Source organism: Syzygium oleosum, unplaced genomic scaffold (assembly GCF_021117445.2).
Source record: "Syzygium oleosum isolate NSW1041296 unplaced genomic scaffold, Sole_v2.1 Sole_v2.31, whole genome shotgun sequence".
Lineage (NCBI taxonomy): Eukaryota > Viridiplantae > Streptophyta > Magnoliopsida > Myrtales > Myrtaceae > Syzygium > Syzygium oleosum.
Window position 1 is genome coordinate 770307 of NW_026607515.1, and position 24369 is coordinate 794675.

General features: G+C 40.6%; 2 protein-coding genes and 1 pseudogene across 3 annotated transcripts; 2 read left to right on the forward strand and 1 right to left on the reverse strand.

Moving 5' to 3' along the window:
- Positions 1–1724: 1724 nt before the first annotated feature.
- Positions 1725–6453, reverse strand: LOC115686150 (protein YELLOW LEAF 1, choloroplastic-like). 2 transcript variants are annotated; one of them, XM_056304160.1, is made up of 6 exons: positions 6176–6453; positions 6045–6070; positions 4722–4798; positions 3232–3443; positions 2614–2689; positions 1725–2224 (listed from the first exon to the last, which is right to left on the reverse strand). In XM_056304160.1, exons 3-6 carry the CDS (start codon positions 4771–4773, stop codon positions 2025–2027), a joined length of 540 nt encoding a protein of 179 aa, XP_056160135.1. In that variant the 5' UTR covers positions 4774–4798; positions 6045–6070; positions 6176–6453; the 3' UTR covers positions 1725–2024. The 2 variants fall into 2 exon arrangements, with proteins under 2 accessions (XP_056160135.1, XP_030467212.2); XM_030611352.2 differs by lacking the exon at positions 6045–6070 and having other exon boundaries at positions 6176–6452.
- Positions 5308–9223, forward strand: LOC115686082 (uncharacterized; annotated as a pseudogene).
- Positions 9224–16330: 7107 nt separating this feature from the next.
- Positions 16331–20680, forward strand: LOC115686146 (wax ester synthase/diacylglycerol acyltransferase 11-like). The gene is made up of 7 exons (XM_030611348.2): positions 16331–17110; positions 17710–18285; positions 18735–18801; positions 18885–18997; positions 19458–19667; positions 19804–19941; positions 20078–20680. Exons 1-7 carry the CDS (start codon positions 16841–16843, stop codon positions 20249–20251), a joined length of 1548 nt encoding a protein of 515 aa, XP_030467208.1. The 5' UTR covers positions 16331–16840; the 3' UTR covers positions 20252–20680.
- The last annotated feature ends 3689 nt before the right edge of the window (positions 20681–24369 follow it).

Here is a 24369-nt window from a genome sequence, read left to right on the forward strand (position 1 = left end):
CCCCCCGAAAGTGGGTGGCAATTCTCGATTTTTTCTTTGACCCTATGGTGAAAAAGTTAGGCTGATTCGTTCAAGAAACCATCATGAGAAAAGCTAACGATTAACGACTATTAAAGCAATCATCATCTCATACGCGGTCTTTCTTACAGTGAATCTCCACATCCATCCATTCAAATTCTGACAGGGGAAGGCGAGCCCTCTTTGCACAGATGCTTCAATCATGGTGTCACGGTACCTTTTGGTTGGAATTGATTTTGGGACCACGACAGATTAGGACCTGAGTAATTCATTAAACTGCTTCATCTGAATTCTGAATTTGGACGTTAAATTTGGAGGTATTTCCTAGGGTGAAGAAAGAAAAACTTTTCCCCAATTTAGGGGGTTGGATGTGAAGTCACCAGCACGTTAAAATAAAGAACGCAGTACTGTCAGCCCGCCATTTAATTTCTGACAGGGAAAGGCGAGCCCTCTTTGCACAGATGCTTCAATCATGGTGTCACGGTACCTTTTGGTTGGAATTGATTTTGGGGCTAGTGACAGGTTTAACAGGGTCGTGTTCGTCGGGAAGAAGTAAATCAAGGAAAAGAGAAAGTTGAAGAAAGAGTTTATAAAAAGACTGATGCGATGGAAAAGGATGTTGATTAGCTTGGATTTGATTGGCAATTTGGCATGACTTTATGAACCTGAAAAGCTCACGTCGGTGGGAGCAGCGCCTCGTAATCATCTTCTTTTGCTGCATCAGCTGCTCATCAGCAAAGGCACTGATGGAGCTTTTTATCCCCCACCTTTCATGGCAATTACCATAGTCATAGGAACACCATGCTTAACCCCATTTGTCAATTTGGCAGAGAACGGAGATGATTCGGCTGGTTTTGTCCGACGAGATCTGCTCAACAACTCGAAGAAGGGTTTGCCTGGCTTAGGACGACGCTTCGGCCGATTCCTCTAGGTGCTGTGATTAAGTCCATATACTCTCTTCTTTCATTATCATTGTTTGGTCGTATAGTAATTGCACTGGGCCAAGCTAACTTTGGCTCTTTCTATCCCAAGTCTTGGCTCTGTACTATTTCCTAGTACGACCGTCCAGGAGCCATCGCTACGTGAGGAGAGGGAGAAAGACCCAACAGGGGCATGACCGAGACCAACGACCAACCCACTCCTATATTTATTGAGCAAAGTCGACAATATTGTCTTCAAAGGACACCAGCCCATCACGAGTCGGCCCCGTCAAATCATGTTGCAACGTATGAATGCGATGCCGTCGCCTGTTTTTCTTGTTAAGTTGAGAGTTAGCCAATTGATCATGGAGAATATCAGGGTGATTTTCGCAAACGACCATTACCGACATCGAGAACGACATAAAAAGAGCGAAGCATTGCAGTTAAATCACATTCCTACCGATATAGGAACGAACCTAATCCTTCTAAGTATGTGCACTGCAATTCACTGGCTTCATCAGGAAGGTATTCATGCATCGACTCAATTCTAGTTTGCTTGTGAATGTTTTAACTGTAAGATTCCACACGAGAAAGCGTTCTTAAATATCGAAAAGCAAGTGATTGAAAATCTTCAAGGGCTTAAACTTGAGCAGCAGGTGATCAATACTTCATTCCAACATTTATTCTCATAAAAGAAAGGACACAATTAATGCACTCATCATAAAGCAAAATCGCCAAAGGGATGGCATGGGAGATGTTATCTGAGGTATTACAACATGATAAAAATTCCAGCAATCCTGACATTTACTCACTCCTCAACTGATCCACAACCAAAGTATTGTGTAGAGTTCAAGTGGGTAAATTTTCCCACAGAATTTAGAGAGAACCAACAAAAGCAAGTACATGTCACTTTGCATTATTTCTGCGCTATTACTCGGTAAAAGAACCATGCTCTGCATAATGTGTTTAAGCCAGGAGAAAATAAATCCTACAAATAATAGCTACACACGAAAAAAAAATTGAAATAGGAAGAGCAACTTGTATTAGGGTATCAAACTATTGACTTACAGTCTCATCACACTCGTTTTATCTTCTCCTGCCGCTATCCCTGTAGTCCCCTTCACTTTCTTTATCCTTCAAAAAGCCTAGGAATGCAAGGAAGCCGAAAAAGAAGAATCCACCCGACCAGTTGCCACCGCCGCCACCCCCACCACCTCCACCATCACCGTCATCGCGAGGCGGGAAACCTGTACCGCCGTCGTCGAGTTGTGGCGACTTTTCCTGAACTGCAATTCAAATATGTACTTGTCAGCTACATTTAGAATGAGAGAGATTCTCCAAACACATGCAGACATATCAAACATTCTACAGATGGTCAGCTTCCAAATTGCCATTGAAGAATTAGAATACGAAGCACATAACAGAAGCATGGCTGACACCAGCATGGTCTCTAGAAATAAGACCATGGTCATTTAACTGGATGGGACAAGATGAACTATTTCCAAAAGAACAGTATGAGAAATCCGGACTGCTTAGCAGCTCCCCATCTTTATAAAATGAGATTACGCAATATGACCTGAGGTGGGCTATTATTAGTCAAGTAGCCAAGCAATCCCTCATTATATTATAGATGCTATGCCGATACTGTATGAGTATGGATTGATAGAGCTATTACTGTGAGTAGGCGCTTGGGTAATTGTCGGAGCTTTGTGCGTAATAGTCTGGGTTTGCTCTGCGCCACATCTTGCATTCTGCAGGCAGTTGACAGAAAAATGTCAATGAAGGACTTGAAAAAAGAATTCCAATTCTATTTTGAATAGTCTATAAACAATTTGTTCTATAGTGCCAGACCATTCGCACAAAACGGCATGAGAGAGAGAGAGAGTTTTACATTTGTACATGCATTTACTGCTCCAGGCTTTTTTAGGTCACTTATATCATGAGGTTATCTAACTGTTATGTTCTACTAAAAAGTAAGAACTACTTGCATGTGTGTTGATATTCTCCATTGTGCACAACAGCTTGATTTTAATGGGCTTGCAAAAAATAGCTACTTGGTTATCTATCATGCCAGCCTAAAAAAATTAGGAAAAATCTAGCTCTCAATCTCATGCTTAATGGACAACCTAGCCGAAAAACAACAGAACAATATGATGGCACCCAATATAATTTTGATCATATTGACTATAAATCATATTCTTATATTACTTAGCAAGTACTAAGCAAAACAGCATAATATCTTGGAATTGGATGAACGAAATAAAGCAGACAAGCCAAAGTACTTAATACTAACCAAAGCTGCAAAACATATGGCCGAAGTGGATCTTCCAATTGAAGGCATGACATATCTCCTTCTATTGATGGGTTGTAGTTGTATCCCCAATCCTGCTGGACTTGAAGCAATGACCTTAACTTTTCCCCTTAGGGCAGAAAGATGTTTAGATTGCAAACCAAGCTCCACGGGGGAGTGTCTCATGATCTTAGTTCGTTCCTGTAACCTAGCATCTGTTCGTATCGCAAGTAGTGTTAAAAGATAAACTAGAATCATAAATAAAAGTCAAAACATGCTACTTCTAATTTTCCAACAGCAAAAGAAAGTCTATGGTAAATCAAATCAAGCCATGTCAAATGTCTGGTGAGCATGTCTGGGTGAAAGATGATGTTGTCTCAACAAAAAAAATAAGACATAAAACTTTTTGGGTTGATATGCAGAAAGATAACCTTAAGATGCTTCAGCATCAGTAAGAACATGCCTCTTTCCGAAAGTGAATTACTAAAAGAGGTGAAAGTGTAAATGATATGGGTAGAAGTAAAGCTCTAAAATATGATCTTGTCGATGCTACTGCATATCATCTACCTCAATACATGCCCAGGATGTTAAACCTACCAGTATATGCTATATAATATATACCCACAATTTTGAAAATGATAGGAGAATATCAAAGAAAAATAGATTGTTATCTTATTCTTTCAAAAAGCGTGTAAAATAGACCTTAGTGGATATTTTATAGACCTGCAATTTCAATTCGATAAAGCAGAAGGACAACAACAAAATGCTGGAACCTTTAAAAAGCAATGCTTTGTCACTTAATAACAGGTTTCTCAGAGAATATAATACCTTAGATTGTCTTCAAATCATATAAGTTTAAGGTATCAAACTACATATACTAACTGAATCTTCAAATTTTGGGAGAAAAAACTGTCAGCAACACCACAAGCAACCGCTTGATATTAAATGCTATAATTCATTATTTAAAAGCTTCATCTCAAAACAGCACCTAGTGCCACCAACATCTCCATATGTCTATCCCATCCATATCAGTAATCCATATCCTAACAACACGCAGCAGTGGATATCTTATTTCACAATGTAGTCAAATTTAGAAAGACCTAAAGTTAGGGATTTCTCAATAGATATTGTGCTGGGGATTTTATATACCCATTCAGGGGGGTATGAGATATGATGTTCGTCCCCATCTTGCTTAAATATTTCCTTTCCTTTCATCAATCATAGCAGGCCTTTCAGTTTCCTGACATTCAGTGGTGAGTTGCGGTGGCAAGCCCTCAATCTAGAAGTCAACAAGAAGTGCAGTTATCCATTTACATATGCAATTACCAAGAAGAGGGCACTTCTCATCCATGTAGTGTCAATTAATAATATACATTACATCATATCACATCTTTCCAAGTCAGAATCAAATTAATGCACCACCACAAATTCAGACAGAACCGCATGTCATCAATCCCATTTCCACAGTGATTTATGCAATCAATGTTAATTACCCGTTGGTAGTTGAGAAGTGGAGCAGATAGTGCTTGAAACAAAGATAGACATCTTCACAGCAATGGATCAATGTAACCTGCACATATACACATTGACGTTAGACTGAATTAAGCAACAGCTTCTAAGAATCAGAAAAAAAAACTGGATTTAAGCAGTAACTAAGTGAAAGTACATGATCTAGAAGACAGATGCAGCATGAGATTTAACAAAAACATGATAAATCTCTATGTCATTACTCATACAACTGTTGAATAGCATTCCAATACAGAAGAATCACACATGAGAAGACTGATTTCTGAAGTAAATAAGGCTCTGGCCTTTTAATCGGAAAGATCGCATGCATGGCTAAGCAAAAATAAAGGCATTTGAGACTTGAGAGAACTAAGGAGATTTAAGTCACATAGAACCAAAGTCTCAAAATCAGGACAACGAACAAGCCCAATAACAAGAATAAAACAGAATTAGCATGTATTAAGAAGTGGTCGTCCACACTCCACAGCCTGGACTAGTTCTTCCCTCAGCTATTTGTGCTATACAACTGTAAACGATAAGTACGATATTGATAGAGCCTTCTTCCAATGAACAATGGCTACGTATGCACCGGTCGACCCTTTATGATGGCGCATCCTTGGAAGAATATATGTATCTAAAGGAAATTTCAGACCAAAAAGTGGGACGGGTAAAATAACTTCATGTTGTAAATACAAATTGGGGAATCATTCAATTACCCATTTGGCGGATTGCAGCAAGGCATTGCCATTCATTTTTAAGCTGGAGCTATTAAACTAACACATAAATAAGAACCTCCCCATAAGGTAACAGCATATTATTCCGGTAACCCACATTCACCCGAAGAACTTGGGACAACAGATAACTTCGGCACATCGATTGCGTAACTTGGGACCTTTTTTTAATTCTAATCAACCGATAACTTCAAAACCATTGATCTCCAGTAACTTCTCTCTCCACCATAACAGGCAAGAATCTAAAGCTTCACTCAATAACCTATTGTCGCTAATCGCCGATATACAAAGACAAGTTACCATAAGCGTATGCCATGTACTGTACTCCACGAAAGCCTAATCTAGTATAACAGAATCGCATAGTAATTACGAACATCCAACCGGATCAACTAGTGACAACGATTACAATTCTATCCGATTGTTTTAAGAAATACCACAAATTTCTTCCATTTTTTTTTTCGACGAGCAACAAATCTATCCGAACAAAAGGAATCAAATTTCTGCAATTCATGCGAACTAAAAGCTCAACAATCAATCAAACAGAAAACGTCTACAGTTGTCAATTATCATCAAAAGAACCTATTTGTCGTCCTGCCCAATTCGTCCTGAACGCATAAAGAAAGCGAATCAAAAGGACGCAAAGCAGCAATTTTTATCTATCCACCGCCAATATCAAAGCCAAACACGAGCGACGGAAGATGTCTACGTACTCTTGAGATGTGCGCGGCGGCGAAAAGAGCGAGCTTTGGCCTCTGGGGACGGACCGAATGACGCGGGCGAGATAGGGAGAGGGAGAAAGAGGGAGAGGCGGAGGTGAAAGACGAAAGAGCTTGAATCGGACGCGAATGTCGCCCGGCGACGCGAGGTCGAGCTTTTCACGCCGACGTCGCCACCGCCACCGCCACCGCCACCGCCTCTCGGAGAGCAACCCGAAGGAGGAGGAGCTACAACCCAGAGCAGAAAGGAGGAGAGAGAGAGAATGCTGAGGATGTTGTTAACCAGCAGCAGCACCTCAAAGCTCGAAGGTGGTCCGGGTCGTGCTGTTATTGGGCTTGCGGCTCTCCTTGAAAACGGGCTGGGCTTGTAGCCCCCACAGATGGCCGAGTAACCGGAGCTCAGCCCGCTTCCCTTCGACTCAAGCGCCGCCGTCGGTGGCGGCCGAGCCTCTGGAGGACGTGACGGAGAGCGGCTTGCAAGTCCACGACGGAGACGACCAAGGCGAGGCCTTCCTCGACGAGCCGTCTCTCTCGTTTCTTCTGATGATCACAATGCTAGCGATTCACGCGCAGCTCAGTTGGTGTCTCTTCTTGTACATGAGCGTTGCGGATGTTCGATTTTTTTCGTTTAAGCTTAATACCATCGTGCCAGTTCAGTGACCTTTGTAAGGTACTAAGTTGGAAATTTGAAGTCATTCTCTTTGGATATTGTTAATAATCGGGATAATGACATGAATAGTCCATGAATTTTGACCCAATATGCAATGTGGTCCCTGAACTTTATCTTAATGTTCAATATAGTCTCTAAATTTTTAATTTGTTCAATGTGATCCTGGATTTTTGGTAAATATTCAATGTAGTCTCTAAACTATATGAAAATGTTCAATGTCAATATAGTCCTTCCATTAATTCAAGATCATGGACAACATTGAACATTTTCATATAGTCCAGAGATTAATTTGAACATATACCAAAAGTTGAGGGACTACATTGAATAGATTAAAACTTCATAGACCACATTACAGGGAAAAGTGCCAAAAAATTCCTAAATCTTTTGCATTGGTGCCAATTTAGTCCTAAACCTTTTTTTGGTGTCAATTCAGTCTTAAACCTTTTGCATTTGTGCTAATTTAGTCATAAACCTTTTGTCTTTGTGCCAATTCAGTCCTTCCGATCAATTTTGGCGGAATTTGCTGACGTGGACATCGGCCGGCCGGCGGTTGGTCACCGGAGCTGACGTGGACAACTTTAATAATATTTTTATATTTTTTTAATTTTTATTTATTTTTTTCTCTTTTTTTTTTCCCTCCCCTCCCTCCTTCCTCCGGCCGGTCGCCGGACCGGCAACCGGCCAGAGGCCGATGCTGGCGAGGCTCGCCTTCGCCCCTCGCCAGTGGCCGACGATCGGTTGGAGGAAGGAGGGAGGGGAGGGGGAAAAAAATAAGAAATAAATAAATAAATATTCAAAAAAATATTAAATTTTTTTTAAAGTTGTCCACGTCAGCGCCAATGACCGGCCGCTGGCCGATCGGCGTCTACTTCAGCAAAATTCAGCTACAATTGGCCGGAATGACTAAATTGGCACAAAAACAAAAGGTTTAAGACTAAATTGGCACAAATATAAAAATTTTAGGATTGAATTGACACCATAAAAAGGTTTAGGACTGAATTGGCACCAAAAAAAGGTTTATGACTAAATTGGCACTAATGCAAAAGATTTGGGACTTCTTTGGCACTTTTCCCCCACATTACACATTGGACTAAAGTTTAAGAATCATATTGAACAAATTAAAAGTTCATGACCACGTTATATATTGGCCAAAATTTAAGGATTATTTGTATCATTTTCCCTTAACAATTATCGGACTTTTGATAGCTTGTTGTCTCTGTTTTATGTTCCAGAGGAAGCTGACGATTCTTTGCACACATTCACCGGACATAACGGTAACTTTTTCTGTTCTTGCTTGTTTCCGAACAGCAATCTTCCAAACTTAAAACCTTGGCTCTCTGAACTTCAGCTTTTGTTTATCCCGTGTGTGTCTTTAGATGGGTCGTGAAATTTCTGTTTGTGTCTTTGCCCCCATGTTTGATGTCTTTCATCGTTGAGAATGCGCGCTCTACCCTACTAGACACGATCATCATGCTAGTCTAGGTTCTGGTGGAATAGAGCATGAGATTTTAAGTTTGTCGTGAAACTCAAATAAGCCATGTTATGTCTTTGCCGACTTGCCTATTCACTTCGTCGTTTGCAGGTGAACTATATACAGTTGCTTGCAGTCCCACGGATGCAGCACTGGTGGCAACTGAAGGTGGTGACGATAAAGCGTTTCTGTGGAGGATAGGTCAAGGGGATTGGGCATTAGAGCTTCAAGGCATGTAAATGAAGCCACGTCCTCTTGAATATAAGATCCATTTCCTTGATGTTTTACTTGTCATTAATGTTAGAGCAGGCGCTAATTTGTTTATGTGATCCTCATTCTGAACAAGGCTTTATGACTCCAATTCTTTGGAGCTCCTGTAGGTCGTAAGGATTCTGTATCTAGCTTAGCATTTAGTATGGATGGGCAGTTGCTTGCATCTGGAAGCCTCGATGGACTTAATTCAGATTTGGGATGTCTCATCTGGCAATCATAAAGGAACCCTGAAGGACCTGGAGGGGCCATAGAGGTGAAAATGTGTACTAATTATATCATGCCTAGATATATCATTTTCGCAAAGAAGTTTCGAGTGAGCTGTGTGATTACTCAGTGGGTCAGGTGGCATCCAAAGGGACATTCAATACTGGCAGGTTCTGGAGATTTGACAGCTTAAGTTTATACTTGAATATGTTCTCTAGACATGGTAGCAATGTAACTTGAGCACATTTTACTCTTGATGGTACTTATTTAGTCTCTACTTTGATGTCTTCTACTGTGAAGCATGTTTTTGGTCATTATCAACACCATGGCATTTCCTTACTATAGGCCTCCTGTTTACCTAGGTAAAACAATTTGTACTGGCTCTGATGATGCGGCGAGACACTTATGGCAAACTTGGAAGTAGCTTCCTGGGAAAGAAGTTTTTAAGGTATTATGGCAGAATTTCAGGAGATGATAAACGACTTCTCTTTGATCATGTTTTGCATTTTAATTTTTTAATCATTACTATATGATTTGATCAACTACCGAAAAGATGTATGTTTTGTAGATAGGTGGATGAGCTACAGGATCTTGAATATAATGAGAAAGGCCTTGCATTCTTCTAAAATATAAGCATCACTTGTGTTAGTCTCTTTGTAAATCATGAATTCAATGCAATAAGATGCTATCATGAACCTTAATTTTACCTCTTTAACTGGTATTGCTTGGAGTAGCAATATCCTTTGAACTTTATCACGAGACATCTAGTTTTTTTTTGCTTCTATAGCAGTTCCTATTAGCTTTGAGGCACAGTAGGGATTATTTGACTGTGGCCTAGCACTAGATCTTTGTGAAAGAGGACCATTCGAGATGATCACATCTAAGCCGTTCATTTCTGTTTGTTTATTTATCTGGAACGTAGCAGACCGTGCCCAGTGGCAAAGGGCTTAGTTTGTTGTTGTCATTTGTTTATTTGGCTGAGATGTCTTTTCAGTGATCTAGGCATCCTCGAAAGTCACTAGTCAAAACTTGAATTAGTTTTTATTCCATTTATCTGAAAGCTGATAATTGGAAAGCCCAATAAATTTGGTTTCTTTTCCTCCCCATTTTTGTAGGACTATCACGTTCCTCCTTATATAATGTCTAAAATTTTGTATGTATTGGAAGAAAAAGGCACTGGAAAAACGAATGACTAACATATAGTAAAGATGTGGTATCTGAAGTCAGAGTGGCGTATGCAGCCTTTGTTGTTCCTTCCAATTTACTCGATATCTCATGTGTTCTACTTAGGTTAATCATATCATGCTGAAGGATTGACATGCATGACGATAAGCTCTGATTCAAGTTTTGCTCTTATTGGTGCAAGAGATGGTTCCGTTCGCCTTGTCAATATATCAAGCGCAAGTGTTGGATCTTGTTTCCTGTTCTCTTCTTCTTTTTTTAGTCTGTTTGTTTTTTTTAACCTTTTCCCTCTCCATTCATGTCATACTATCTTGAAGAATCCATTTGTGTCAATGGAAATGCAGGAGGAAAAAAAAAATCATCAATTACGAACCACTTCTGGTAGGATTGATTGATTTAATCAGGACGTGGTACAGTGGAGGTGTCGATAAACTCTTGACTAATTCAAATTTGATATAGCAGTTTCAGATTAATTAATTCAGTCTTGTCAAAAACCTTTGGGTATTATCAGTCATCTCAAGACCATTTTATTTGGTCTTGTGATGAAATTACCTTGTTACTCAGTTAGTGCATATATATGCATCATGTCTTTGCCCTTGCGAATATTATAAATTGGATATATGGCTATGCTGTGGCCGAACCAATTAGTGCATTTACAGTCTCATGACATATGCTACTGATACCGACAGATTGTAAGTTCTCTGGATGCTCATGCTGATTCCGTTGAATGTGGGGGACTGGCACCAAGGTATAACCTGTTCTAACATCCTTTTTCGAAGTACCATGTAAACATGTTCTTTTGATTTGTGCATGGGCTTATTCAAGGTCAAGTTAAATCTGGTTCTTGGCCTACTTGTCAATGGGAGTGCCCCAGGAATTTGTTGAGGGTTCCAATTACACATTGCTCTAAGAAATGGTTTGAAACATAGTTTAGGAGGACATCTGCAGATATAATCTGCAAGTCAATCTTCATAATAATATCGAGAGCTCAATGCTCTTTTTTGAGTTAGACTTGAATGGTGTGATGCACGTGTAGTTAGTAATAGACTACCATAAAAAACTTTAAGCTAAAAGAATGACAGTGGAGGAGCAAATATCTGCATTATGAGAGTAGAACAATGTTATGATAGCTAATTCAAAACCAAAATAAGTAGTGGTTAGTTGCTAAGAGCATTGATTTATAGTTATGGCGGTCAACTTAATATGAGAAGGCAAGTGAAGCGTGAGTTGCTGCCTAGTTCCCACGTTCCAGTGTGATTGACTATGTGCTGGTCATATATCATCTATATATGTGAGAAAAATATAGGGATTACTTAAAATAATAGTTCAGAACTATATATCGATTTGCATTTAGTATTGACTCCGATCAAATTCTCGCTGGAACATTTAGTATCTTGCTCTCACATGCAGTACATTCTTCCACTTTATTTATATGTATATACTTACATGATGAATTTGCCACCCGTAATTAGTCACGTTGCCACCAATTTCCAAAACTCGGGTAAATCGCGAAAATTGAAACGTCAAGAGGAAAATTTGTAAAAATCTGGAAAACTGTGCACCTTTTTACCCACCATGTTATCTGAGTTTTGGAGCAGAGTACGGAATAAAATGGCCAATGAATTTATTTCAGCAGTAGGGATTCAAATTCAATCCACAAATTTACTGCATGAAGACTGAGCCATCTGCCGAATCAGGTGCCCTCATTCATTTCTGAGAGGGTCGAAAGATATCAATGGCCCGGAAGACCGATGATCACAGAGCTGGAAGCCGTGCACTTCCAGCCTGACGCGTCTCCCCGCCATCAAAACTCAACCAGAGAGCACCAGGAACACAGCTCAAATTGCTGGAAAAGCAAAGTGGGGTGGCTTGGAACTCGACCTTGTTTCGGTTGGCCTTTGAAGACCGATGCCCAAACCGGACCGAAAACGAAAGCAAAATGCTTTCATTTTCATATCCGCAACAGCAGCTATGCTTTGAAAAATCTAGAGGGGACCAAGAACCTTTCACTTGAATGGAAGCAGATCGAAGAAGAGGGTCCACTGTCTGTTCATTACCTCTTGTAAGTTTTGTATGTTGGGCTTGCCAGTAGAGATAGTTAATGACTATCGGACGCCAGCAGATTCACCTGTAGATATGGGACGGTGATGGCCACAAATGCCATTACTTTCCGGCAGTCGTACTTGGTCCTCAAACTAGGTCGCATTGAAAGCTCGTCCCCTCTCGAGCATTAATCTATCTATTCGTAATGTTAGTGGTAATTTCCGCTTTTCAAATTTAGGTTCCGTTTGTTTTGCGAAATATAAATAATTTAAAAAATATTTTTTAAAAAATAATTGCTTACATCACTTGAAATAATAAAATTCCAAGTAAAAAGTTGATAAACAGACATGAGTCGATGCGCTATCGGTATCTAAAATGCTCTTTTGACAGAATTTGTACTAGCATATAACTTCTTATATTTCATATCATGCTTTGGCAAAGTACCTCTCCTTTGACTTCAACTATAACAATATATAATGGTGGGTGAGTTCTTGCTTCTTAGGGATTTCAACTACTAAGTTTGGTTATGCCTACAAGGAGTTCAAACATATGATACGAAAATGATAGGTACATAAAAAAAATTGAGGAAATTACTAAAAAAATTTCAAACCTGTTGCATTTGTGCCAAATCAGTCATAAACGTTTTAATTTGGTCAATTTAGTCTTAAACCTTTTGACAATTTTCAAATTTAGTCCTAAACATTTCAATTGTGCAAATTCAATTCTAAGGCTGTGTTCGTTTGCGGAAAAATATTTTTCCGGAAAATATTTTCCGCGTTTTCCGTGGGAAAATATTTTCCTTCCCCACCCCAAATCCTTCATTGTTTTGAGGAAAATGATTTCCTCTTTTCACAAAGAGGAAATCATTTTCCCCCAAATTGAAGGCAAAATTGCCCATGGGAGGGAAAATGTTTTCCGTGGTAGAGGAAGTTGATCGCCGGTCACCACCGCCGGCCGCCGGTCGCCGGTCGTCGGCCGCCGCCGGCCGCCCGCCCGCCCGCCGCCGCCGGTCGCCGCCGCCCGCCCGCCGCCGCCGGTCGCGGCCGCCGCCGGTCGCCCAGCCTGACCGCCGCCGCCGCCGCGCCGGCGGCCGCCGTCGCCGCTCGCCGATCGCCGCCACGCCGCGTCGGCCTGGGCGGAAAAATATTTTCCGAAACTTTTTCATATTGGTAGCCGAACACCGGAAAATTATATTCCGGGAAAACATTTTCCAGGAAAATGACTTACGGGAAAATATTTTCCAAAAGGAGAATATTTTCCGCCAAACGAACGGAGCCTAAATCTTTGGACGATTTGCCAATTTAGTCTTAAACATTTTGATTATTTGTTAATTTAGTCGTTCCGGTCAATTTTGATCGGAAATCGCTAACATGGCGATTTAGTCGTATGCCACGTAGGACGGGCGGCGCTGATGTGGATAATTTTTAAATTATTTTTTTCCTTTCTTTATTTTTTTCTTCTTTTCTTCTCTTTTCTTTTTCTTTTTTTTTTGGCCAGCGACTAGCCAATCCTCACCTACACCAAAAATTGTCTAAAGTCAACGCTGATCATGTCGCGTAGGATGACCGACGTTGACTAGACCTCGATGTCAACAATTTTTCGGCAAAAATTGATCGAAAGAACTAAATTGGCAAATTATCAACAGGTTTAGTATTACATTGGCACAATTAAAATGTTTAGAATTGAATTGAAAAATTGTCAAAAATTTTAGGACTAAATTGGTCAAATTAAAACGTTTATGACATAATTGGTAAAAGTATAATAGATTTATGACTTTTTTAGTAATTCCCTTTAAAAAAATCGATAGCCCTAAAAGTTATGAATTCCGCTATCTTATGTAAAGGTCACTATTTCGTCATACCGAACGAGTGGGCCTTAGCGTTCGTTTTGAGGATGCGGATGTTGTATCATGTTAGGCGAGTGGTTCGGATCGGATTTTTTCCCAGCAACTCGCGCTTCTTCTTCTTCTTCTTCTTCTTTTTGAAATCCGGAAAATAAATTTTCCCAAGTGTTTGAAAGTTACATCCCCATAATTATATGCAAATTTACATGTTAATGCTTACCCATTTTTTCAGATGATTCCAAGCGTTTCGGGAACGAAATCTATAACATGTCAGCCGCGAGATATGAAAATAATTAAATTAAATTGGTCGTACTTTTTTTTTTATCATTAATGCATGAGACTGACAGCAAATCGCTTTTGCCACAAAATCGGGAATTGAATGCATTCCTCTGAAAGACCAACGCCCGAATCATAATGTTGCGAAGCGAATCTAATAAAGAATGACCAAAAATCAGACATCAACGTGGAAGTGCCGCGTTTCGCGGCGAGAGGGTAGCGACGGGTTGGTCTTTGTCTTACCCGACAACTATCGGTCAACTCCCCTACCACACAGCCCCCTCAACTCTTCCTTAACCTCAAGTCTAACATCAAAGACAAAATTACATGGTCCATTTTTTTAAAGGATTAATACTACTAAAAACTCCAAATCGATATATCTGTGATGAATTTACTTAAAATTAATTTTTTAAATATCAAAAATCCTAAATTAGTACATTTGTGACAAATATACCCTCCGTCAAATTGGATTAATACCATAAAAAATCATGAATTGGTAAACTGCCACATGTCATCAAACTTAACAATTTGAAAATAAAATTTAACAAAAACTAACGGAGGGTAAATTTATCACATGTGTACAACTTTGTGATTTTTGGTGGTCAAAAAATTAGTTTAGGGTAAATTTATCACACGTGTACCAATTTGAGATTTTTTGTGGTACTAACCCTTTTTTTTAAACATATATGCCCTTGAATAAATCTAAATTGTGGAATCCAAACTTCTCCTCAAATGGAACTTGTTAAAGAAATTAAACTGTGGGTGATTTTCCTTTTATTCATTACTTTGGATAATGAGTTTAATGAAAGAAATTTGGTGGTTGACATGCGTATAGGGTTAAATTGGCAAAATCTATTTATGCTCTTAAATGGAAAGTCGGATTTGTGAAACTTCACCTCGCCCTCCATCGTCGAGCCATCTCGGCCACCCGAATTTTTCGTGTCCTCCGCGATTGGACTCGATACCCCAACACTGGACCCGAGAGCTAAGTATGCAGGCATGGAGCCTCGCTGTGGGTCCGAGCAATGGCAGACCGAGAATTTCGCGTGAGGAATGGTAAGTTTTAACTAATATACGTGCATATATATATATTCACACGCACATAACTTTTTTTACGAACTTCTTTTCCCAGCACTTTAAAAATTGGAGACCTAAGGGGCGAGGGTCACCACCACCGCCCGTTAGGTCGGCCAATGGATCCGACCGCTTGATATTCGGGTCTGAGGACTTGATGGGACTTGATTCCTCAACACTTGACTATTCCCAATGTCTTAGCAAAGGGACACAAGGACTCGGGACCCCGACAATCGAACTCGAGATCCAAACCGGTGATATTTAGAGCTTTTCGATAACAAAAATTAAAAAGGTGATTTTGAACATGGTTGTAATTTGCGAGTTCCATTCAAGCACATGACAGTATACCGTGTCGTCAAAGTAAATAGAAATGGTATCACGCAAGAAACTTGAGATGTCGAAGATAGACGCCACTAGAAAACAACTTTTCTCGGTAAAGTTTGGTCCAAATTAAATTTAGAAAAAGACTTAATATCATAAAAAACCCCAAGCTGGTACATCTATGATAAATTTACCCAAAACTAATATTTTGACTACTAAAAACCCAAAATTAGTACATTTGTGACAAATTTATCCTCCATTAGTTTCCATTAGATTGAATTAATACAAAAAAATTCACAAACTGTTACACCTGTGATAAACGGAGGGTAAAACATAAAACTGACATATCAGTCAACTGTCGCGTGTCATTTAACAAAATAATTTGACAGTAAAATTTAACGGAAACAAACTAGGGGTAAATTTATCACGGGTGTATCAGTTTAGGATTTTTGATGATCAAAATATTAATTTGAGGTAAAATTATCACAGATGTATCAGTTTGAGATTTTTCGTGGTATTATTCCTTAAAAAAAATGATCTTTTCATCGGGTTTAGAGAAGTATGCAATGGAAATCTACGTGCACACTCGCTTTTCATTACAGCAGGGGGAGGGAGGTAGGGTACCGTACCTGGGGAGGCATTTGCGTAATGACTCCTCTGTTCTGTCCTTCCGGCGGTCGACGGCGGATTCCTACGGCCGTGGGGGGCAGTTTACGCGAACATCGTGCAGGTCAAACAAAAAGAACGAAAGAAAAGAAAGAAAGAAAAATACGGCGCAACGAGGAGTCCCGTCCCACTATAAAATCCGCCAAGAAACCCGAAGCTTTCATTCGTCCACTTGGTCAGGAAGTATCTCACTGCTCCTGACGTTCTTCCTTTGCGGGCACGCGAGGTTAACGCAGCCGCGATCCAGGCCCACGGCGTCGTCGCTCCTTTGCCTCGTCGTCGTCTCCGTTCATTTGGGCTTTCCTCCCCTGTTCCCTGGAGCAACGTCGCAGGGCGAGCGACCGATTGGTTCTGTGCCAGGGTCGAGAACGAGCTGAGCTTCTTGGATTTGATGGGATTTTCTTGTATCTAGAAATTCAGCTTCCAAGACCGACTACTTTGACTCGCGGGGTCGATTCCTTCCGGAAGCTGAAAGCGCGAGTCTTCCGACTTGAAGAAATTTCCGAGCTCACCTTCTTGGACTTGTGCATTATTTATTAACCCAAGAAAGAGAAAAGAAAAGGGATAAGAAGAGGATGGGTGCTTTAAAAGTCCGGGGCTCGATGGAGTTGGTTTAGGGAGGAGTAGGTTGTTCTCATGGCTATCGAAATGACAGAAGCTGGAGCAGGCGGTGGTGGTGGTAGAGGAGGAGGGGCAGAGATGGAGGTCAACGGCCCCGCGGGGGCTGGCGGCGGCGGCGGCGGCGGCGCGGAGAAGATGAGCCCGGCGGCCCGTCTATTCCACGCGCCGAGGTTCAACTGCTACATACTCGCGATCATGGGTTGCAAGACGAGGATCAATCCGAGCGTGGTCAAAGCAGGGCTCGAGGAGACTCTGCTCAGGCACCCTCGTTTCTCCAGTAAAATGGTGCGTCGAGTTCTTTCATTTTCTTCATTTTCTTCTTGTTTTTTTCTTTCCAACATTCAATAAAGCTTTTGTTCTTCCATGTTCTTTGTTAATGACCCAAATGGAAAAAAGCTGTCCTTGTTCTCGATACCTTTTTCTTCGTGGTTAAAACTGCTGGTTCTCTTCGAATACTTATGATATATTTCTTTTATGTTTTCACACTCTGGGAAAGCAAGCATGTAGATTTTGACGGAGGACTTTGCCCCTGTCCTTTTCCTTTTTCTGCTCTACGCTGTCTAGGCCACAAAAGTTATTAGCCGCATTGTTTTAGGACAATACATCTCCAAAGGACCGAATGTGAAGGAAGTACACAAGAAAAGCATTGACAAAGTCGCTACACTTTGCTCTAGCAAAGGAAACTGAAGTGTACCCATATGGTTTTCCACATTCTTAGCTTGCCCCAGTTTGGCAATCCATTCAAATGAAATGTAACTGGCAATGCTCTTTAATTGTTTGTGTCCGCGAACTGGAGCTTACACCCTGATATGTATTGATCTCGTGATTGAAATGCCGACTTCCTAATATGCATCTCTGCTGTTTTGTTGGTTGTGGGAAGGAAGGTGGGAGATATAAAGAGAAGTGGAAAAATGAAGTGGGTTCAGACGAAGGTGAACTTGGATGAGCATGTCATTGTTCCTGATGTGGACCCCGACATGGACTCGCCAGACCGATTTGTGGAGGACTACATTTCCTATCTAACCAAAACACCTCTGGACATGTCCAGACCGCTGTGGGAGCTTCATCTCCTGAATGTGAAGACTTCAGATGCTGAGGCTGTTGGGATTTTCCGGATCCACCATTCAATGGGTGACGGCGCGTCGCTAATGTCTCTGCTCCTGGCTTGTACACGGAAAACGGCTGACCCAGAAGCACTACCTACTATTCCTGAAAAGAAACGTGCAGGAACAGATAATTCAGGCGGGTTTTGGTGGTTTTTCTTGGCCTTGTGGTCAATGTTCAGGTTGATTTGGAACACTATTGTAGATTTCTTGGTTTTTGTGGCGACTTTTTGTTTCCTGAAAGATACAGAGAGCCTAGTTAAAGGGGGACCAGGGGTTGCAACAACTACCAAGAGATTTGTGCACCGGATGGTCAATTTGGATGACATAAAACTCATTAAGAGTGCACTGAATATGGTTAGTTTTTATCAAGCTTATGCTGCCTGCTTCATCTAGACTCAATGTTATCATCATACCATAGATGTACTTAGATAAGAATGATTTTTATATGCTTACATGAGCAGCAGCTGCTTTGTTTTTGGCGTGTAAATTTATCATCAAATTACGGGTAAATATTTTTCATCAACATATAGTGTTCACAAAGACTATGCATCACTTAATGGGCATATTTAATTTTCGAGAATTATGCAAAAACCTATGTTAGTTCCTGTTTTTTTTTTTGTTTGTAGCACCAACACTAATCCCAGCCTAATCTCCTTCATTTTGAACTTTCCACAGTACTGCAGTGTTTATGAAACTGGAAGAAAGTTGAGATTTATGTTCTCCACGTCTATATTTCATGGTTGTATTAGGCACATTCTTTCATATTCTGACATTCACTCTTCTCTCTTGCATATGCTTTTTAGACCATCAATGATGTTGTGCTGGGAGTGACACAAGCTGGACTGTCTCGGTATCTGAATCGAAGATATGGTGAGTTGATTCTTGTTCAGCTTGCATACTCTTATTATTGGAAAACAAAAATCCTGCCTAACAAGGTCAGTTGCTTTATTCAGAAGGTGCGAGTGGAAAAGACCAAAATTCGAAGAAGAAGAAATCAAACATTCCAAAAAATATGCGCCTTAGGGCTACTGTTCTCATAAACTTGAGGCCAACTGTGGGAATCCAGGTAAATAATCTTTCCAGAATGTGTCTGTCATTCGAAGGTGAAGAAAAGGGAAATTTCTGCAACATTTGAAATCCATCTTATTGTTTAACTACTACAGTTGAATTTGTGGACTGCTTAAACAAAACGAAGTCAAATAGATTCTGTTTCTGAGTTCTAAATGGCTGTTTCTACTTTTTCCCTAATATAATTCACACGATTCGATATTCTTATCAAAGAGATATCAACATTAGTTGATGGCACTACCAGCTTTTTTCTCAGGCCTTTATTTTTTTCCTTGTAGACAAATCGCTTTGCATGTCGTCTTCTTTAAGTAAACAGATGAATGATAATACGCATAAATGTGCTTATAGTTTAACACTCGCTGTAAGGTACAAGTTACAAAATGGGAGAGCATTTCTATGAGTTTCCTTGTGTGAACTATCTCATTTGAATGCCTGTATCCTGCATTAACGTGTCACAGGCTTTGAGTGATATGATGGCCAAAAAGTCAAAGGCCAAGTGGGGAAATTGGATTGGATACATTCTGATTCCCTTCAACATTGGTTCAGAAGATGACCCATTAGAGTATGTTCGCAAAGCTAAAGCAACAATAGATCGCAAGAAGCTCTCACTGGAAGCTATAATAACATTCGCATGTGCAGAACTTGTACTAAAGCTATTTGGTGTCAAGGTACATATGAATTTGAGTGCATAAGTACTTTTTCCTTTTTGTCTTGCATCTCAGCCTGCTTCTGTGTATCTCACATGCAACTGTAGTATTAGTCTCTAATGCTGGTCTTGTCTGTCTATTCCCTCGACATGAGCAGATGGCGTCTGTGATTGCACACAGAATCCTTTCCAACACTACTCTGGCCTTCTCTAATGTGGTCGGTCCACTAGAAGAGATCAGCTTCTATGGCCATCCAATGGCTTACCTCGCTCCGAGTGTTTACGGCCATCCACATGTATGCGAAGTTTGAAAACTTATTTTGTTCCCTTCTCTTGTATCTGGTATTTATATTATTAGGAGCCATCTCCAAATCAGCACTGTCTTTTGAACGTCTCATTCTAATATGATGTGGAAGCTAATTTCTGGTCCAGGCATTAACAATACACTTTCAAAGCTATGTCAACAAGATGACCATTGTAGTAGCAGTTGACCCAGACGTCATTCCCGATCCTCACCAGCTCTGTGATGATCTAGAAGAGTCTTTGAAGACCATTAAGGCTGCTATCTCAGAAAAGGAGCTTGCCACTATTGTTCCAATAGTATGAGGACCTTGTTCGATGAAGAGTATTCATTTGGGCTCCTAATTTTTGGTCAAGAATTGATCCTTCAGGTACGAGAGGAGCAAGAAAGAGAAGGTGAAAAAAGGTAGGGAGGAACTGAGTGAATTCTTTTGATTCAGCTACAAATTCTTTCTTTGCCCGAAAGAGCAGCAGGCAGAGGTGAGACGGACAAGGAAATACAGGAAATTGGTATTGCTAGGTCTTGACTGTTGCAAACACTTGCCCATATTGTTTTTGTGCGTGTAGCAATTGTTCTCGCCATTAATGGTAGGAATGCTACACCTTCTTCACTGAATTTCTCTTAGAAATGACTTGATATTATGCAAAGCAACCCATGATATGTAATATGTATTCGTTCATTTTTTTCTCGATTAATACTGCTGGTAAAGATGGAGATATTTTCAGCATGCTAAACTTCATCATTGTGAGATTCCAATCCTAACCACTAATGCTTAATTTTTACTTAGAAGATTGAATCTAATGAACTGTCCATCGTGAACGTCCGCAATGTACTATGAAAAGACGAGGCATGAATGACTGGTACCAGTATGGCGACACAACACGAAGTGCGAGCGCGAAGTGAAAATTTTAGGAAAGTCTATGGTTGTTATGTAGATTAAAGATGTCATTTGTTCAGACTGAAGTATCCACCACGCTACAGTGACTACACACTATAATTCATGCGCTTTTCAGTCAAACATATGATTTCCGCATGGGCCTGTTCATCCAAGAAAGATTATGAATGTCTGGCTTAGAACATTTGTGATCATGAAGCCCAAGTCATTCTTTTCTTTGTGCCTTACTTTGTCCTTTCCATTTATCTCAATTAAATGGACCTGCCAGAGCCTGACCTTCTGTGTCAAGGCATTAATGTCCTTTGAGGCCCACGACCGGCTCAGTCGACCGTGGGGACTGCAACATCCAACAACCAAACCAACCATAGTAATGAAATGAGGAACGTTAGATGATCACCGGACAAATCTAGTTATGGTTAAGCCCTTCATCTGAACCTTGACACTTGCCTAACTAACTAAGGATCAAAACAGAACTTAATCCAAACTCACCCATTTCCTATTCACACGTCAAACTTTAAATACGATGAGGTTGCTATAATTGGATGGTCTCAGGATTCATTTGCTTCCCAACTACGCTTCTCATAAAGACAGAAGTTCACATGGAGTTACGAGGCTGCACCACGCGCGAATGAACAGTTAGCATGCGAGTTTACTGTAGTGTCTCAGTTTAAATCCTGGGCTCGGAGCTATTAAATGAAACACGTTCAATCCGATCGCATCATGTATATGTCTACACTGTGAAGACAGAGACACTGTCGCTCGCATTACGGCATCGCTTGGTGGAAATCCAGCAAATATGCAATCAGTATTCTTCTTTGTTTTTGTCTAATTTTATGTACTCTTCAATCGACCCTTTGAAGACTCCACACAAGTCCTCTTCACAAGCCATTTTCCACAAAAAGGTAATGGGCACCACCACCCATTGTCCTATTCCCAGGCGGGTGCTATACGATTGAGCTCACATTGAATTGACTCTCTGTTTCTTTCTCTCCTTGGCCCTTTCCAGAATCCAACTCATATCTAATTTATTTCCTCTTTCTTTCCTTTTATTTTTGGTGATATATAGAATCTGTATTTTGTGTTTTGGCTTTGGTATGTAGGGACCCCAAAGTTCACCCCCAAGAAGAAATACTCTTGTCTTGTTCATGGGACCAGACCTTGTCATGCAGCTCTATTTGTGACTTGCCAAGTGCAATCCTCTTCTGGAGAATGCACTCTAAAGAACGAGATATGCATAAGATATCAGCATTGTCTTAGAGAGAAAATATCTAGAGCTGAATTTAGTTTTTTATAAACCGATGGGTGACGACATCTGGGTAGGAAACGGACTAAACTAACATATAAAAAGATCGCCGCCCTGTATGTGCAATACTTTGTTGTCCACTAGATTGATGACTAAAGACAAGTTGCACTAATAATTTAACTTCTTGATCATGAGATCATTGTCATGATCAAGAAGGAGAAAAGCAGTTCCCAATTTTTAAATATCTAGATTGCTTGTCTATGGATATGGACATGGTACAATAATGAGAGGTCTTGTCCAAAAAGACTACGTTTTGCACCTCTTTAACCCACTACTAGAAGAAGGTGTTGTTAGAGACCGATGGAGACAGATGTATGTGTTAAAGCACTAGTTTCTTTGGAAAAGGACATGGTTTTGCTGGGGAGATGCTTGGAATATGGTCTGAAGATGCTCGAGGAAAGAATGAAAGGGGCCAAAACCATCTGACCAAAACAACCAGCTGGTAGAATATGGCCACTCCTTGGCCATCCATAGGCTCGATCGATGGCGGATCCATGTACTAAGCCAGTTGAAAACGCCGTGGAAAAGTATTATTGCACAAATGATCCCGAAATTTTGATCCGATTTGGAATGTCGTTCATGAATTTTTAATCCGTGTAATATGATCCTTGAATTTTGATCAAATATGCAATGTTGTCCCTAAATTTCTAATTTGTTCAATATGACTCTTAAACTATTGGTTAGAGACTCAATACTTTGTACTCAACAACCTATATTGCCAGAGTGCACAAATGTACTACTTGTCAAATTTCAAGAATGTCCAAATTGGCTTAAATTTGGAAACTGACGTCTAATGTCGCATGATTTGGCACACGATACGACATGTCACCTTGTAGATTTGGTCACACTCAGAAATCTCAAGATGATAATAGCATTGATAGATTCGTCTACAATAGCATGCCAAAAAAAAAATGAGTATGAGTAATTTTCTCAATATTTACAGAGTATATTAGCCCTAATAATTTTCATTATCGAGATAGTAACTTTTCAAATAAAAAAATGAATCTAACACGATATTATCGATCAATAGCTTTAGTTTTAAGTGGTTTGCGGACATTATTTAATGTGCGACGAATAACAATCTTTCATTATTTCGTGCGGTATAAGTCCTGCGACATAATTTTTTAGTTCACCATGCTGGGCAATATGGACATGGACCTGACTTCATAGAAAACTTTATTTGCAGCAATCTCGAAAGTGAAATGTGAATAATATAGACTTATTTTAATGAACCGTCCTTGCTCCTAACTTTTTATAACATATAATTCATTGGCATATATATATATATGTATATGTATATTAAGCAGGAATAAAACAAAAAGAGATTAAGGATCCGTTTGTTTCCTGGAAAATGTTACAATTCTAGAAAATGTTTTCCAAAGAGTCATTTTCCTAGGAAAATGTTAAAAATTTTTACTGTTTGGCTGAAATCTCAAAAAAAAAATCGGAAAATATTTTCCGTAAGTTGGAAAGGAAAATCTGACTTGATTTAATTTTCCTAAATACACATACACTTACCGAGCGTTAGTGACTTGCGCATGGGCAACCGGAGAACCATGCACGAGCACTAAGATCCAAGGTCCAGCCTCAATGGACCCAAACCTGGGCAAGGCAAGGCAAGGCCACCTGGGTCTCGAGCAAGAGCGCGGGCACCAATCTTTTGTCCAAAGAAGTCAAACTAAAGAACTCGGTGCCTGTGCACGACATCTTGGCCCGGGTCCACAGAGGCCAAGCCCAAAGTCCCGGTGTTCGTGCTCAGATCCCCAACCCTCGGCCTAGATCCACAAAGGCCGACCGTGGGAACCCAACGACTTGGGTGCCCGGGGTCCTTAGCTTGGCCTCGATGGACTCGGGCTCGAGTGTAGGAGATCCACGCACCGGCATTGTGGTCTTGAGCCTAGGGACTTGAGCTTGGCCTCAATGAATCCGGGCACGGGCATTGTAGAACCAGGCAGGGCATCGCCCAGGCCTAGCCTCGATGGACTCGAGCCTAGCGACCATGGTCCTAGGTCTTTCCTTGATGGACTCAGGTGTAGGTGTCGGGGACCTGGACACGGTCATTGGGCTCCCTGGGCTGGCCTCGATGGACCTAGGCACAGGCACCGTGGTCTTAAGCCTCGGACTTGATGGACCCAAGTTCCGGCACGAGGGATCCATGTGACATATGAAATTTTCTATGTTCAATAGTAATATTCAGGATGATTTTCCACGGCCGTGATTGCTCG